Source organism: Staurois parvus, unplaced genomic scaffold (assembly GCF_062004578.1).
Source record: "Staurois parvus isolate SC_StPar_1 unplaced genomic scaffold, SC_StPar_1.0 ptg000058l, whole genome shotgun sequence".
NCBI lineage: Eukaryota > Metazoa > Chordata > Amphibia > Anura > Ranidae > Staurois > Staurois parvus.
In genome coordinates, this window is record NW_028317854.1 from 14,964,017 (window position 1) to 14,981,484 (window position 17,468).

Sequence of the window (17,468 nt, forward strand, 5' to 3'; positions counted from 1 at the left end):
GAGCAGCTGCAGCATCCCAAATGACAGCCCAGTTTATGTGGCAATAGGCAAAAAGTGCTGCAGACCAGGGCTACATATTACCTTGTTCAATAAACACTTGTGCTACACAGCAGAACTGGTCCAATCATAGCTGGTTAGATGTAGTCTTGTTGGATATAATATTTTATATAACAGCTTATACTGTTTTTTCTATTTTTATTGTGTACATAAAATCAATTATATCTTGCAACAGAAGCAATTGAGTACTGTCTGTGATACTTTTTTTATTTGTACTAACATGCAATTTTTCAGGATAAGCTTTTGGGGTGTACCCCCTTCTTCAAGGTCCAAGCAGTACAGTACAAGGTCCAAGGGTACACCACAAAAGCTTGTCCTGAAAATTGTATGTTAGTGCAAATAAAAAAATTATCATGGACAGTACTCAATTGTTTCTATTGCAAGTACACAAATATGGCTACAATCACCTCAAACAAGATGGAAGATACTTATATGTTGCATAAACTCACACAAAAATAAAAGTAGCAGACATAAAAATCAATTTGTATAATGCATCTATATACTGTATCGATATCTGGTCATAAATAAGAATTACCTAGCTTCACCAATGGATGCACAACCACAAGTGCTGAAGGTCTTTGCATACTCCCCCGGAGACGTACCCAGTTGTGTGTGTTCTTCCTGTCCATTCTTATTATTGATGGCTGCACCCAGTCAGACAACCATATGTGATCCTCAAATACAGCTATACCAAATGGATGACCTGCAAAATGTGCACAAATATAATAATCCACAGCTGGTTCCTTGTAGTACACATATTATTTAAACTTCTACAGTAAAAACATATAGAGAAAGAGTGTAAGTAGGAGGTAATGACTATGATGTCTGTCAATTAGGCAGGACATCCCCTAAACAATGGCAGCAGTGAAACAGAAGGTGGTTAGGGTACAGTGGAGATGTAGTTTACTACAAATTTACAGAACCGGAAACCCAAAACATGGAGTTTAAGGAAGCCATATATGTAACAAAATATTTGATACTGTATTGAACTTAGCACACTAAAGTCACTTGGCCTTAGCTGTCAAAATAAAGGTGCTGAAAGGAATCTCGTGCTAATGGCCTGATCTAACTGAAAATGGTTATAAAAGCAGAAGGTTTTTACCTTGCATTCTATACATTAGGGTAAAAAACCTTCTGTGTGCAGCTTCTCAACCAACCATCCCCCTTATACTTACCTGAGCCCTATCGTGATCTGGCACTGTGAACTGGAGCAGCTGCTCTCCGCAGTGGCTCAAAGACAGCAGTGGGAGCCATTGGCTGTCAAGCACAGCCAGTGAGGAGGGAGCGGGGGAGAGGTTGAGCCATGCTTTGTGTGTCTATGGACGTACAGAGCAGGGTTCGGGAGCGAGCATACATGATTGCCCCCATACCAAGCGGCTTGCTATGGGGGCACTCAGCAGGCGGGGGGGGTTTAGAAGCGCTGGCGGAAGACTTGAGAAGAAGAGGATTGGCGCAACATCATTGCACAGAGCAGGTAAGTATAACATGTTTGTTATTATTTTATTTTTTTTTACCTTTAGTATCACTTAAATATCATCAGGGCAATTATTCTCAAGGGAACACATTGCAGGTAGGATTGGATTTTTTTTATTTTTTGGCAGTATGTGATAAAGGGCATGAGTAGTCCTAAAATGCTATATTTTGAACAACAGAGAAGCAAAGCGCCTAAGTTACTGAAATAGGAAAGGTGTCAAGAAACACCACTTCCAAAAATACCACTCTTAAAGTAAATCTAAAGCTAAAACATGTTTTTTTAGTTTGAATAGTGTGAGGAACAGTTAGAACTCTTAGACTGTAAGCTCCAAGGAGCAGGGCCCTCCTAACCCTCTTGTAGTCAACTGTATTGTTGCTGTATTGTCTCCCGTTATATTGTAAAGCGCTGAGCAAACTGTTGGCGCTATAGAAATCCTATATATTAATATAATGATAATAACTCCTGTAAGATTTTTATTCCTGTCTTTGTCCTGTTCTGGTCAAAACTGTCTGAGGCAAGCCATAGATGATGCAATTTTCTTTTGACTTCAGTACAACCAACCTGCCCATAGATGCAATGAATCTTGGCTGGTCCCTGCTGAACTGGCCGAGATTCAATCCTTCCATGGCTAGCTTTGGAGGGGATTTCTTCTCACTTTGAAATAATCAATGGAAAACTCTTTAATAAGACACAGACAGCAAAAAATGAAGGAGCTTTATCCAAAACGAAAAAAAGATTTGATTTTAGAAACACAGATATCTGTATTTTCTATAAACTTGAGACATTTTGATACAGGCTGTACACACAATTACTGAAGTGTGGATGTGGAATATTACTGCTTTCATATTACATTGCTTAACGCAGATATCTGTATTTATGATGAGCTTTGGTTATAAACATTATAACCAAATTGTAAACCATGCACCTTACTGCATTACAAGAATATGGCTACATATAAAATGTCCCAAACTTTCAAAATTAGGATCATAAGACATATCAAATTCCATTGTAAACCACTCAGACACTCCGAAGAGGTATGTAAACAAGGACCTCCACAGTGGGAGAGCCAAGGAGAGTAGGAAAGGAAAAAAGTGAAAAGAAGAAAGGAAGAGGAGAGGGGGGAGAAGGATTAAATCAATAATTTGAATGAAAAATTACTTCAGTTATCCAATCATGTGAAAAGCAAGTTTTGTGTATTTCATCTGCACATGACTGAGTATTCAGAGTGAACATAGCAACAGTTTATGGAGTGACGGTTCTCAGCTCCTTTAGTAAACCAGTCTCATTTCCTCAAGAAAGCTTTCCATTAACTTGGATCTATTATGTGAAATTGAAAATCTATTATACATATTACAGAAATACTGAAAGTTGAATGTCATTTGCACATATGACCATTTAGAAACTATCATTATTTTGTGGTGCATGCTGGTAATTGAATGTGCCAATAAACGGGCTTATCACATTCTCATTATATATTTTTCTGTCAACATGAATAATGTTCAACTTTATGTAGACATGTGATAAGTAAGTACAGATTACACATCTGTAGTATTAAATAAATGTATTACATGCAATACCAGTCTTAACATGTCTTTAATGCGGCGTTGATACAAAGATAATCTTATTCCAAGCTAGTGTTTACTACTAAATAAAGTGCATCTGAGTTTTTGTAATATAAATGGTGTTTAGTAATTTGACAGGTGTTTGGCCAAGAAATGTTTTTTTACTAAAACCTCACCTACATCATGGGATAGGCTGTGACGACTGGAGCCATCCAGATCCGAAGATTCAACGACAGATCTCTTGGAATCACACCAATATAGCTTATCAGTGAGGGTGTCTACAGTGATTCCACTTGGCCACCCTAGGTTGGTATTGATCACAATTCTTCTGTCCCTTCCCCTAAGACTGGAGCTTCCAATTTGAGGAGCAGATCCTATATCTGTCCAAAACAATCTCCTAAAAAAGAAAGATATTCCAATTAAATAATAAAACACTGTATTGGTACATAATTTTTAAAAAAAGTATCTTCTGTGTTGTTTTTCAAGCCTATGACAGTGTTTACAAATAACAATGAAAACTCTGCGCCACAAGCAAAACCAAAAGAAACCAAAAATAAAGAAACACAGATGAGTGTAATTATGGCTGCTGCAGTCTTCAAAGTGTGTCTAACTTCCACATTAGTGAGCCCTATAAATGTGTATATAGACTGTGCTGCCAAAAATTAGATCCAAAATTACTTAACAATTTGCCACATGTTAACCACTTCAAGTCCGAACACTTTTACCCCCTTCTTGTCCAGGCCACTTTTCAGCTTTCAGTGCTATCACACTTTGAATGACAATTGCGCGATCATGCAAAACTGTAGCCATATGAATTTTTTAGCATTTTTTTGAGACAGATAAAGCTTTATTTTGGTGGTATTTATTCGCCACTGGGATTTTTATTTTTTTTGCTATGTAAATGAAAATGTCCAAAAGGGAGCGCGCACAAGCAGGGGGCGGGGAGGCCATTTATAAACGGCCACCCGACCCTGCACTGCCACCGTCCAGCTGTTTATATACAACGGCCAGACGGGAGGTGGTTAAAATGCAAAAAATTATATAAATGGGCAACACAAGAAAATACAAATAATGTCCAATGTATCAGTAAGTCCCAGTCAAAAAATAGTTGCTTGAAAGCCAAAAGATAAGTAAACAGGTGCCGGTGACAAAAAAACAGGGACCACTTCCAGGTGTTCCAGGTTACCCCACATGGATTTACACTCACCACAATGGATGGACCTTCTATTACTAGATAGGTCTCACTGCGTTTTTTTTTGTTGGACCCATTGTGTGTATTGTCACTAACTTGACCATTTACATGTACCAGGAATGCGATTTCTTTCCATGCAATACACCGCCACTCATAAAAAAGTATCAGGGAAAAGGTTAATTTATTAAATAAACTTTATTAGATCATATCAATCTAACAATTCAACCACACTCACATGTATATGTGCCTAGGGACCGGCACCAGGTACATACAGTTCTTGTTGTTAAGATGACTGCGACTGCCCCGTAATCAGAAGCTAGCTTGCGCTCCATGGATGGGATGGGACGGGATGTGATGTATCAGCTGGGGAACACTGCTTCAGCTAGTTTTGTCTGTAATTGGACGTCTTCAGGAAGCTAGTGTTCACCATTTTGGAAGCTGGATTTATACCTTGCCAAATTAACTCTTTGTTACATCTATTAATCAATCAGCACAAAAATCACTTGATGAAACCCAATCTTATAGATAAGTTATTCACTTCCACCCTTGAAAGTTAATCAAACTATAAAAGGCTTTTCTTTTACAAATTAAATAAACATGCAAAGAGTCCAATGGATAAACCAAATGTCTCCAATGTCTTAAACACCATACGTAAAAGTCTTTTTTCTTCTTTCAAAATAGATATCTTTCTCAATTCACGAAGTATCCAATGACCATAAACCTCAAAAAGAAACATACTCAAAATATTGTCATACCTTTTATAAAATAAATTAATATGTGCCACTCACTGTGCATCATGCAAAATACATAATTAGTGGAAAAAAAAAATTTAATATAGATATATATGCATATATCTACACACGCACATATATTCTACAAACTTATATATATCCAAACTCTCAAACATGAAACACTCCGAATTGTGTCCACTGCAACAAATCCGTGAATCATTCCTGTGTGTATATCCACACTCTATATAAAACAGAGATCACCTTACAACCCCTTGAGACACAAAAAAAAACCACTCCAACTTGTGTAGTAATGGATAATTACCCTATAAATATATCAGAAGGGCATATCACAGATTTAGGATAACATCTTTCTTCAGGATCCAACTCAGTCTTACGAACTTTCCTCCATTTCCCTCATAAAAGAATCCGCAATTACATGTGGTAGATCAAATAAAATATCCATTTATTCGGAAACTTACATTTAAAAACAAAAGGAACAGCTCCTCATAGCAGAGACAAATATATGGTCAAGCCAGGGAACAATAACCACGTTTCCCACTTCCAGTGGGACTTTGTTACATCTGCTACATATGTCAGTTCACATCTGGTCCCCAAAGAGTTAATTCGGCAGGGTATAAATCCATCTTCCAAAATGGTGAACACTAGCTTCCTGAGGATGTCCGATTACAGACGAAACTAGTTGAATTGGTTAATTGGCTATTTGGTAAGTCATTTTTTAGCATGGCACATCAAGTGTTTAGCATGGCACATCAAGATGGCTGTTCTTACCTTAACAGCAAAACTTAGGCTCATAATCTGCCACTCCAGCACCCAAAAAAAGTGGAATTTATTGTGCACATAAGCACACTCCCTGTCTCCCACAGTGAAGCGTTTAGTGCTTAAGCAAACTATTGCTAGGCCCAAGAGCTAACATATGAGTGGCAAGCTTAGATATACTGTATGCTAATATTAGCGTTCAGAAAGCTGGTATTTGCGTAAGATGCTTTGGGGGAGTGCAGTGTTGGAACTGAGATGACACAAGTGTACCTGTTATTCGTTTGTGTTGATTTACTAAACCTGGAGAGGGCAAAATCTGGTGCAGCTGTACATGGTAGCCAATCAGCTTCTAACTTCAGATTGTTCAATTAAGCTTTGACAATAAAAAACCTGAAAGCTGATTGGCTTCTGTGCAGAGCTGCACCATATTTTGCACTCTCCAGTTTTAGTAAATCAGCCATATTGTCAGTTAACTTGCTTTTTGCAAATGTTCTACATGTTTACTTTAAACACACATAAGACACACAGAGAAGACAAGCAATGCACTACTAAATCATACCCAGCTTGAGGATGTACACAAATGCCTCTTGGCTGATGCAAGTTTTCGTGGATAATCTTTTCTCTGTTTTCTCCATTCAAGTCACTCCTTTCAATGCAGGATTTTCTATTTATTGAGAAAATAAACAAGATGATAAAGTAATAAATGCACCATTCAGTAAAACACTGAAAATAAATTCACTGGTACTGGAATGTAAAAGGCAGCCACTGTATATCTATGCCCTTTTTTACTGTGTGACTATCAATGCATAAACTTTGACAGAAACACAAATGCATGCTCCCAAGGAAGTCTGCATGCTCATTCAAAAGCATTAAATATTTGCCGTGTGGGATATCTATTTTCTGACTGTATTTACTTGACAAAGCTGCATTGCAAAATAGTTCATAGTGCTGCTTTTCTAAGCACCTCATATGAAAAACAAACCAACAGAAATGCATCACTATGACTATATACTAATCACCTGACTCCTAGCAGGTCAAGTAATTAGCGGCTTTGACAGACACGGGTTTAATGTATCTAGCATTATCTGTAAGTCTACATTGCTTGACATTATAATAGAGCAGCATAGAAAATAATCTTTTTAGACAAAGCTAGATGCATTCTCTGTTGGATATTGTCAGGTATTATGGGATAGCTCAGGGGATTGGGGCAAGTGACAATCAACCCATACATAGGAGACACAGTATAATTTGGTGCACACCCTAACTTCAGGGACACTGGAGCATGGGGAAGATGTATTCTGAGATATCTACAATCCTATAACAATAACAGTTAGGAACAGTGAGAAATGTTTTCTACAAAAATTATATTTCAATCCCCTACAACAGCCTTTCTCAACCTTTTTACCATAGAGGAACCCCTTGAAATAGTTTATAGGTCTTGGGGATCATCTGCTAAAATGATTAAACCGACAGCTCATTGTGCATTAGTCTCACTAGGTGGTACAGAGTTTAAAAAAAACAATAAAGATGGGACTTCCATAGTTCTAACATAAATAACAATATTGAGCAAAAATTAAAAACTGACAGGGAAAACTGTAGTGGCCAATCTACCACTGCTCTCATTTCAAGGAACCCTAGCAGCTTCTGAAGATCCCTGGATTTCCACTGAACCCTGTCTGAGAAAGGCTGCCCTACATGAAGTCTGTGCATTTTTATTCCTCTATAAGGTACTTACCCTCTGTCAGTCCAGTACAGCTTCCTGTTTATGGCATCAATGGCAAGTCCCTCTGGTGTGTCTACATCTTCTGAAATTACTTTTTTTCGACTGCTGCCATCCATCTTTGCACTTTCTATGCACTTCAGAGCTGTGTGTGCAAAGTAAATCTAAGAATAAAATTGTACAGACACATAAAACATAATGACTACAGATATGGGTTCTAGATTACGCAAAGTAGTACAAAATAAATATGTAATGTTCATTCAACTGCCCTAAAATAACATCACAATTCCATGATTACAAAATCATATTGGATAAAAGCATAAATAACATAGAACATATGTTTGCTCATATACACACAATGTACAACCACATGTATTCCAATCAAGGCTGTTATAAGAAGTATGCGTAGTACAGTGCAGTTAATTAGTCAGATAAAAGTGGCTCAATAATTCAAACTTTCTTTGTGCCCCTTGATTTAAAATTTGAAAAACCTGTTAATTTAGGATAGGACATAACTGATATTAAATGTGGCTACAGATCTTAGTTGTCTGCTGTCACTATGACTTGTAGATGAATCAAGGTGGATGAAAACTATGCAAGGCTGCCCTCTTGTGGAGTATTATAAGTATAACATGCATAGGTATATACAGTAGATAAGTGTAATTTAAAGTGCAACTTTACCTGAAAAAAAATTATGAACAGGTATCAGCCAGGATTTATAATGCAGAAGAGACATACTATATCTTTTCTGCATTAAAGTTACTTATCTGCCTGTCTGCACTGTACACTGAGCTGCACATTGGAAGATTCGAGTGCAAGAATTTTGGCAATGACGGGATGATTGAACTTCCACGCATGAGCGGGAGTGACATAATCTCGGTACAGCCAATGGAAACTGCCAGGGATCAATAACCGAAGCCACTGGGCTGAATATGTCAGAGGCTGGCATGAAGCTCTGGGAAACCCATTATCACCGAAACAGAAAGTTATGGGAAATCTAAAATTTTACAGCTAGTGAGGGGAAATCCTTGATTTAACAAATATACTCCATTGATAACTAATAGGGGAGTTCTGCTCCTTTTGTTGAGGTTTACTCTCTTTTCCTATTGCACCTCCAAGACATGAAGTGAAGAGAAAAAAAAGCAGGGGTTTTAATATTTCTCTTCTCTATTCCAAACTAAGAACTAAGAAAGAATTATAAAAATACACTGATCTCATTGAAGTGACAATACTGTCACTAAAAAAAATTAAATTATCAATATCACTACATACACATTTATATACAAAGGAACAGGCATTTAAAACTTCTATTTCAACTCAGTTCTGAGCAAATAGCACACAATTGTTAGCAAAATCTATTAAATATAATAAAAAGGAGATATACCCTGCCCTGATACATATGTTATATTGCAAAGTGTAGGCAATAATGTTCTCCTTATCATATAATGAATATTAATGTCATAACCAATGCTCATTTAGAATGAAGGTGCTTCCTATATGCTTATTCAGAAGTGGTCATATTGCTTTTTGTGAAATAGTAAAAGAATACAATTCAGTTCTCTTCTACACTATGCCACTCAATATTTGGCAGAGACATCAGCACTTACAAAGGTTTTTGGACAGTCTTCTCTTGCTGGATGCAAGGTTGATATCAGCATAAAAAGGGTATGGACACTTGCAGTCCTTTGGCTATGGAGCACTAATATGCATAATTATCATGATTGATTTCCTATCAGTTTTTGTCTCAGTGACAAGGGTCTCCAGGAGACAAACAGAAGTTCAGTTTACCTAGTGGAGATATGTCCAGAAATAAAAACATGACATGGGTTCTAATCCTGCCCTACATTACACAAACATTTTAACCTGCACATCTACCCTCAACCTATCAACTAACCCACCCAGCCCTATGCATAACACTTAGATTTGACCCTATAACCATTGACAGTAACATTACCTCTAACCTATTCTTTAACCTAATCCTCAAAAGTATATTAAAGCATATCTAACCCCCCAAAATGTAATATTTTATATAACGTGATGTACTTTGTCCTTGTAACTAATTGAACCGGAATCTTAAACAATGCATAGCACTCCCTTTCCCTGAGAGGCAGTTAGGCACCTCCAGGCAGTTTAGTGGACTAGCATCTCAAACCTCATGGCAGAATCCTTGATCCTTGTGTAATGGAGGTCTGGAGAGGCTGAGGTGTTTGTAGTTCAAATCAGAAGAGGTGCCTACTGTAGAGTGACAACGTTGTTCCTCCATAGATAAAGTACAGTGAGTGTTGTCCCCCTAGAACAGGATGTGTGTTGCTTGCAGGATCACCAGGTGAAAATAAAGAAGAAAAAGCCTGAAAAAGAAAACTATTGGAGCAATCACATCCAAGGTGTGTGTTAGGATGCTGCAATAGTTTAAATTTTTGTTTTTGGGGTGGAGGGGAGTGTCAGATGTACTAGCACATTTAGATACACTAGCAAATTGAAGCCAAACTCCAGCTCACACTGCAGTTACACAAGCAGTTACAGCAAGTTTTTTCTTTGAGGTTTTCCATGAATAAATAAACACTGATCATTGTAAATACCCCTGTCAGTGGTAAATGGTTTGTCTCAACACTCCGATTGCTAAATTTGAAGGAGACCTTATTCTGTTGACAAACAACAGCCTTAATAACTGGATCACCAGGTGAAAATAAAGGAGTAATCACATCTAAGCATTGGTAAGCTGCAGTATAATAAATGTTTCCTTTTAGGTTTATTACCACTTTCAATAAACAATTATCATATCTAGATTAATTCATACTAATTTTACATAATTATGATGAGTAGTGACCCTGGAATACGCTAAACTGTCTAAATGCATTATGCTCAGTAAAGCTTGGCAGCAAATGCAACAATTCAGTGCAATAACTGAAAGTAAAATTTGGTTTATTATTTAATGATGATCAATGTGTCAATTTATTTGAAGCCATGGTTGGAACTCTAAAAGCTGCCAAGCGTAAGAAGATTTATGTTTGTCCTTTAATGTCAGCAACATTTGTGGACCCCAAATCTTTCGAGACGGAGGCAGTCCTTTGAGCGAGCGTAATAGGCAGATTTAGTGTGACTGACAGCTCCCAGATGTGACCTTCTCAGTTCGTTTGCAGTAGATGTTGCACAGTGCCCAATGACCAACCGACAACTGATCTTATACCATATTATTACACTCCCCGACTTTGTCTACAAACGAGCTTATTCCAGGTAAATTCAGGATAGATCTTAATACAGGAAATCTTCTTACGTTTGGCAGCTTTTAGAGTTCCAACCATGGCTTTAAATATATTTTAGACAATGCAATTGTGATAAAAAAAAATCTCTAGCTAGACTTTCCTTTTATTGATTTAATTTCATATTTACCATTGTAAATTGCCAGTATTTTTTGAGGATGCACATATTAGCTTAAGGAATTTTTATAGCTGCATTTTTGCTATATGTTTTTTTTTAAGTATTTTCTGTCTATTAACTAACTTCCTAGAATTTTCACTTTCTGTCAACCACATCCTCTGCAGAAAGCCTTCGAAGAACTGGAGTTGATGTTCTGAATCATTAAAACACTTGGTTGGCAAAGGTTTAAAAAAATCGATAGATAGTAGACAAAGACATAGATAAGATAATGGAGACATGGACATTCAAAATTGGGTAATCCCTTTGAGCAAAGGGCTTTAATATACAAAGTATATAAGATCTGTTCAATATACACTACCCTATTTTTCAGAGGGTCATGGTCTAGTGCTAAGACTCTTCCCATCTGTGTTTCCAGTAGATTGTCATAATCTGTCCCATCAAAGTTCATTTTCCGGATGTCTTGTACATTTGTAAACAGTAGGAATGGCCGAGGACCTGTACTTAATGCACAAATAAATATTATTCTGTTAAATATAGGAAGTAATGCTGTCATAGAATAAAAAAGAAATTATAAACAAAAGTCAGAGCTATATTTAGCATTTTGTAGCAAATAAAATGGTTTAACTATTTGCCTTATCCATATGCTATTTTTATTGATTACACAAAAAAAATGGCAAATGATTTAAAGTGTTACTAAACCCACAACAGTAAAATCAGTCTGTATATGCAGCAAAGCATGCTTGTTATACTCACTGTGGAACCTAAGGGGTTAATCCTCTGCATTGTGTAAAAAGGATGCTTGATCCTCTCTTCTCTGATCCTCCCTTTCTTCCATTGTCAACTAAATGTCTCCTTATAGAACAGAGGTTTGGAGGGCCAATCGGCACTGTCCAGACAGAGGTCAGGGGTCCTGCATTCTCCTAGAGGAGAATGAAAACTCCTCCTACAAGCTTTAACCAGTGCTCTGCTGGACACTGATAAAAGTCACAAGACTGCTATATACGGCTGATAAGAAAAGGTATTTAGCAGTTTATATTTACAAAAATAATTGCATTTTCATGTTCTTTGTACTGTGTGAGACCAGATATAATAAATGCAGGCTCCTGGGTTTAGTAAAAATTTAAAATAAAAACAAAAAAGCTATGAAATCTACTGACCTGAAGCAAGGCAGCGCTTCTTATCCCATTGCAGAGTATACCCAGGAAAACAGTCACACTCCCATTCTGCTCTTCTAGTCCCCCTGCATATCTGGCTACATCCTCCGTTGTCAGGAGATGAGCAGCCTTAAAAACAACATATCTAGGACTTATGATTTTGTACTTATGCAGTTACTATACATAACATATTCACATCTTTCGAGAATTTCCAACTATGAATGCATGAATTTAATGTAGTCCTACTCCATTACAGTGTCCACGTTTAATAAAATTATATAATCACACAATAAAGACATATATAACAATATACTGAAATATCTAGCAAATATAAAATCCCTATCTTAGGTTGGGTATACATGTGCCAATTTTGATGTCCAATTATTCAACTGTTTGATAAAAACAGTTAAATCAATGGGCCACCGCATGTGGATAAACCCTCATTTCGATTTTTCAAACCTTCGCCAATTTCACATTTAACAAAACACAAACAGAAGACAAAAATATTAACATACAAGACAGTTTACATAAGACACAACTAATAAAATAACAATTAATATACATATATCTCACTCTCCTCCCTGATGGAGTACTATCCCCCCTCCCACTCTTTCTAAAGAAAATTCTTATTACTATTTTATTCTTATCGTGTCTTCGGTCTGGACCCGTGACATCACAGGCCCTGCAGAGGTAAGTGAAATCTGGAAGGTGAAGCAATGTAATAACATGGCACCAGTTTATTCAGCTTCCTCTGTCAAGCCCCATACACACAATGAGAATAATGATCAGCAGGGGGTTTTTTGCACGCTATTCTCATATCAATAATAAAAAGGTTACTAAAGTTACAAAAATTCTCATAGGACAGAAAAAAATTAGGAAGTGATGTCATGTATTGTAATATATTTGTAATATATTTTTGGACAAAACTGTACCGATTAAACGAAAATTGTATGATCTGGTATCGTACAAGAAATTTTCACGCTTGTTCCTTCAAATAATTTCGGATGAAAGCTGTGTATTATTGACCAGATTATCCTTTGATCGCTTCAAAAGCAATATTTATTGTACAATTTTCTGACCGTGTATACTAGGCTTGAGTTCAGGGTTGGGGTGTAGCCTTAACACCCTGTGCTCACAGAAAGTGGGTTGAATGAGCAGTTTTGTGTTTTTAATGTTTTGTGCTGCAATTAAACCTGAAAGATGAGTAGCTAGAGTGCCAGAAAGGAGACGAGATTAGCAGCTAAAGCTTCTGTTTTATTTTCAAGAGTTGTCAGGGATTGCTTTTATTTTTGTTTTTTTGCCCAAGATAGACTTGGGCTTTAATATGGCGGTGCATCATTATCACCGATGTCACAGATATTTATAGGTTTTCTAATGGAAAAGCACAGGCGTGCTTTCGGTGTGCCTTTCTCTAACTGAAAGTCTGTACAACTCATCTAAACAAAACAGGCACTGAGGTAAGTGATGGGGCGTCGCCCTTCTTACTCATCATGTTCTGTGTGTAAATCTGAGCTTAAGCTATTGAGGTAAAAAATCTGGTTTTATTCAGCAAAACAGCTATGGCTAGTTCAGTACACGTGAAAATTAATATGCTTTCTGGAAATATAAATATGATATAGTCAAGCAATCCTTCAGCTACAACTAACTAAAAAAATAAAGAAACAAAAAATACCTTTAAAAATGTAATTTTTAGTCCTCAGCATAAAGAAAAGAAAATATAAACAAATTACTTATTTTATTTTTATTTTTTTATCTTATTTATTTATATATATGATAAATAATAAAATAGAGGTATACTATTCTATACACAGTACTATATCTACATATTCTATATATTACTACATTGCAGTGTTGCCAACCCCCTGAAGCATTTTTTAGTGACAAAACATGGAAAATGTACTGATGAAGCACCTTTTTTACTGACAACCTAAAAAATTACATTAAAAACTAAGATAATCAATATTTAAACAGTATAAACACAATATGAAAACACTGACAATACCCATAATAAGTAATTTGACTGGTTTACACTTGCAAAAGCATGACAAATTATCAGCCCCTGATATTTGCAGACAGTTGTAAAAATTACAAACTGTCCATAAATTTACTGATGGTTGGCAACCCTACTATATTGTCATGACAGACTAAATCACTGTAAAGGGTAGATTTACTAAAATGGGTACACTCAGAATCTGGTGCAGCTGTGCATGGTAGACAATCATCTCCTAACTTCAGCTTGTTCAGTTAAGCTTTGACAATAATACCTTGAAGCTAATAAGTTTCTATGCAGAGTTGCACCAGATTTTGCACTCTTCAGGCTTAGTAAATATTCCCCTAGGTGTCATATCATGGGCTCATGATGATTAACCTCCCTGGCGGTAATCCTGAGTGTAGCTCGGGGTAAAGTTTCAGTACCACAAGCGGTAACCCCGAGCTACACTCGGGCTTACCATGCGGCGCTGCTCCGGGATCCCTCGATCACTTACCTTGTCCTGCGCTCCTGCGATGTCCCTCCTGCAGTGTCCCCGGCAATGTAATCCGGCAGATGCTGGCATCTGTCATCTGGGTTCCGTCCCCTGAAAGCGTTGGGACTAGAGATGAGCGAATCGAACTTGGCGAAGTGGAATTCGTTTCGAATATTAGGAAAAATTCGATTCGCGTCGAATCCGAAAATTAGCAAACTTCGGATGCACGAATCGAATTTTTCCCGATCGGCCGATTTTCATCCCTTCTACAGCCGGCAAAAAGTGTCCCTGCAGAGAGCTCCGCTATTTCTGACAGTTCTCTGACAGTTCCTTCACATTTACAGCGGTTGAAACATTGTATCTATTTGTTTCCATTTAGGATACAGATGTTTTTATTCGGAAACAAATAGATACAATGTTTCAACCGCTGTAAATGTGAAGGAACTGTCAGAGAACTGTCAGAAATAGCGGAGCTCTCTGCAGATACACTTTTTGCTGTACTGGAATTCTTCTTATTTTCATCCTACTTCTTCTTCTTCTTCCTCATCCTCATCCTCTTCTTCTTCTTCATCCTCATCCTCTTCTTCTTCTTCTTCTTCTTCATCCTCTTCCTCTTCTTCTTCTTCATCCTCATCCTCTTCTTCATCCTCATTCTCTTCTTCTTCATCCTCTTCTTCTTCATCCTCATCCTCTTCTTCTTCTTCATCCTCGTCCTCTTCTTCTTCTTCTTCATCATCCTCATCCTCTTCTTCTTCTTCTTCTTCTTCTTCTTCTTCTTCCTCACCATCATCCTCTTCTTCTTATTCATCCTCATCCTCTTCTTCATCCTCATCCTCTTCTTCTTCTTCTTCTTAACCCTCATCCTCTTCTTCTTCTTCATCCTCATCCTCATCCTCTTCTTCTTCTTCTTCATCCTCATCTTCTTCTTCTTCATCCTCATCCTCTTCTTCTTCTTCTTCTTCATCCTCATCTTCTTCTTCTTCTTCATCCTCATCTTCTTCTTCTTCTTCTTCTTCTTCATCCTCATCTTCTTCTTCTTCTTCTTCATCCTCATCTTCTTCTTCTTCTTCATCCTCATCTTCTTCTTCTTCTTCTTCATCCTCATCCTCTTCTTCTTCTTCCTCATCCTCATCTTCTTCTTCTTCATCCTCATCTTCTTCTTCTTCTTCTTCATCCTCATCTTCTTCCTCTTCTTCTTCTTCTTCATCCTCATCCTCTTCTTCTTCTTCCTCATCCTCATCTTCTTCTTCTTCTTCTTCTTCTTCATCTTCTTCTTCATCATCTTCTTCTTCTTCTTCTTCTTCATCTTCTTCATCTTCTTCTTCATCTTCTTCATCTTCTTCTTCTTCATCTTCTTCTTCTTCATCATCTTCTTCTTCATCATCTTCTTCTTCATCATCTTCTTCTTCATCATCATCTTCTTCATCATCTTCTTCTTCATCTTCTTCATCATCTTCTTCATCTTCTTCTTCATCTTCTTCTTCTTCTTCATCTTCTTCTTCATCTTCTTCATCGTGCCCCGTGACTGCCCAAATGAGTGAAGTGTGCGGTGATTCTAAGATCGACGGCACTCATCTGCATGTCATACTGACTGACAGTATTATTTCTCTTCCCCAGCAGACTCCAAGGGCATTTAAATTAAAGGTACAGTGTTCAGCACTAATATAAAGGCTCTCTGAAGCCTAGAAACCCTTATAATAAGTTAAATTCGCAGCAAATAAATTCGCATCGAATCGAATTTATTCCGCAAATTCGGCGAATCAGCCGAATCGAATTTTTGAATAATTCGCTCATCTCTAGTTGGGACGTACGGGGTACGGAAATTTGAAAATGACAAAAAGTGACATTCACTAAAATCACTAAAATCACATACTAAATCATTACTGTATCAAACCATTTCACATACATTTTGTCCCTAGTGCTTTGTCCTGTGCCCTGCCCGCATTTTTACTGTTCTTTCTGCCTGGAAACTGAGAAATGTCCATGGCGTCCAAAAAGCGTCCCTTTAGGTCAAAAGCGGTTTTAGACCAGCTAGAGAACAGCGATAGTAAATTAGAACTACTTGCAGAATTGAGTGATAAAGATTCGTGGGGAAATTCGTCATCAGACACTGAAAACGATTTTGCCACTAAGCTCAGCGATGTGCGAACTTGGCGCTATATTTCAAATTTCAGTGTTTCTGGTTTGATTATATTATTGAATTAAATTTATTATTATATTATTATTTTTTAGGATTACTTATTAAATTATAATTTATGATTTCGTGTTTCAAGTTTTATCCTACCCGGGATATTTACTAGACTGTTGTTCGGACAGATTTCAGTGAGTTATTCCTAAAAATTACAGGCCTACAATAAAAAAAACATATTTCCATGCAAAAAAATGTACCGCTTTGAGCACAGAAATATGGACATAATCATACCACTAGGGAGGTTAATAAACTCTTTATTTATGTTGTCACACAACTGCAGGATGCTTATATGTTGAGTTTACTAGTTTTGACCAGTCCCATGATGATGTGCCATATGGGAAAGGGCCGGAAATGCCATATGGGGCTGATAAGAGAGGACAGATAGTTAATTATTGTGACCATTATTCTTCCTAGAACTCCTGCATACCTGTGCATGTTTTCCCATCACTAGCAAGCACTGATCCTTCAGGGCAGTAGCAGACAGGTCCCCCAGCTGTCTGTACACAGCCATGACTGCAGTTTCTATTTTCTTGTAAGCAAGGTGTCACATCTAGCAGATTGAAAAAGAGTTATCTGATTAAACACAGCTGTAAGCATTATGAATTGAGCAAACATCTGTAATTAACTACCAGACAGATATAAATATTGTGATGGGTAGCAGGTGCTTTCCTTTTCTATGTAAACTTACGTCTTCTCGTATTTTGTTCGCCTGAAACTGGCTTTGTACCAATCAGACAAAAGGTAGTGAATTCATAAAAATCTAGAAA

General features: G+C 37.2%; 1 protein-coding gene across 4 annotated transcripts in view; it reads right to left on the minus strand.

Annotated features, from left to right (window-relative positions):
- The window catches only part of EGF (epidermal growth factor), a 186,922-nt gene that overhangs the window by 79,737 nt on the left and 89,717 nt on the right, over positions 1-17,468 (minus strand). For all 4 annotated transcript variants that reach the window (XM_089668511.1, XM_089668510.1, XM_089668512.1 and 1 more), the window contains 7 exons: positions 17,129-17,251; positions 12,049-12,174; positions 11,250-11,386; positions 7,529-7,677; positions 6,353-6,457; positions 3,270-3,490; positions 593-760 (listed from right to left, as the gene is read on the minus strand). In XM_089668511.1, the coding sequence (XP_089524637.1) occupies positions 593-760; positions 3,270-3,490; positions 6,353-6,457; positions 7,529-7,677; positions 11,250-11,386; positions 12,049-12,174; positions 17,129-17,251 (1,029 nt within the window). The remainder of the gene's footprint in view (positions 1-592; positions 761-3,269; positions 3,491-6,352; positions 6,458-7,528; positions 7,678-11,249; positions 11,387-12,048; positions 12,175-17,128; positions 17,252-17,468) is intronic.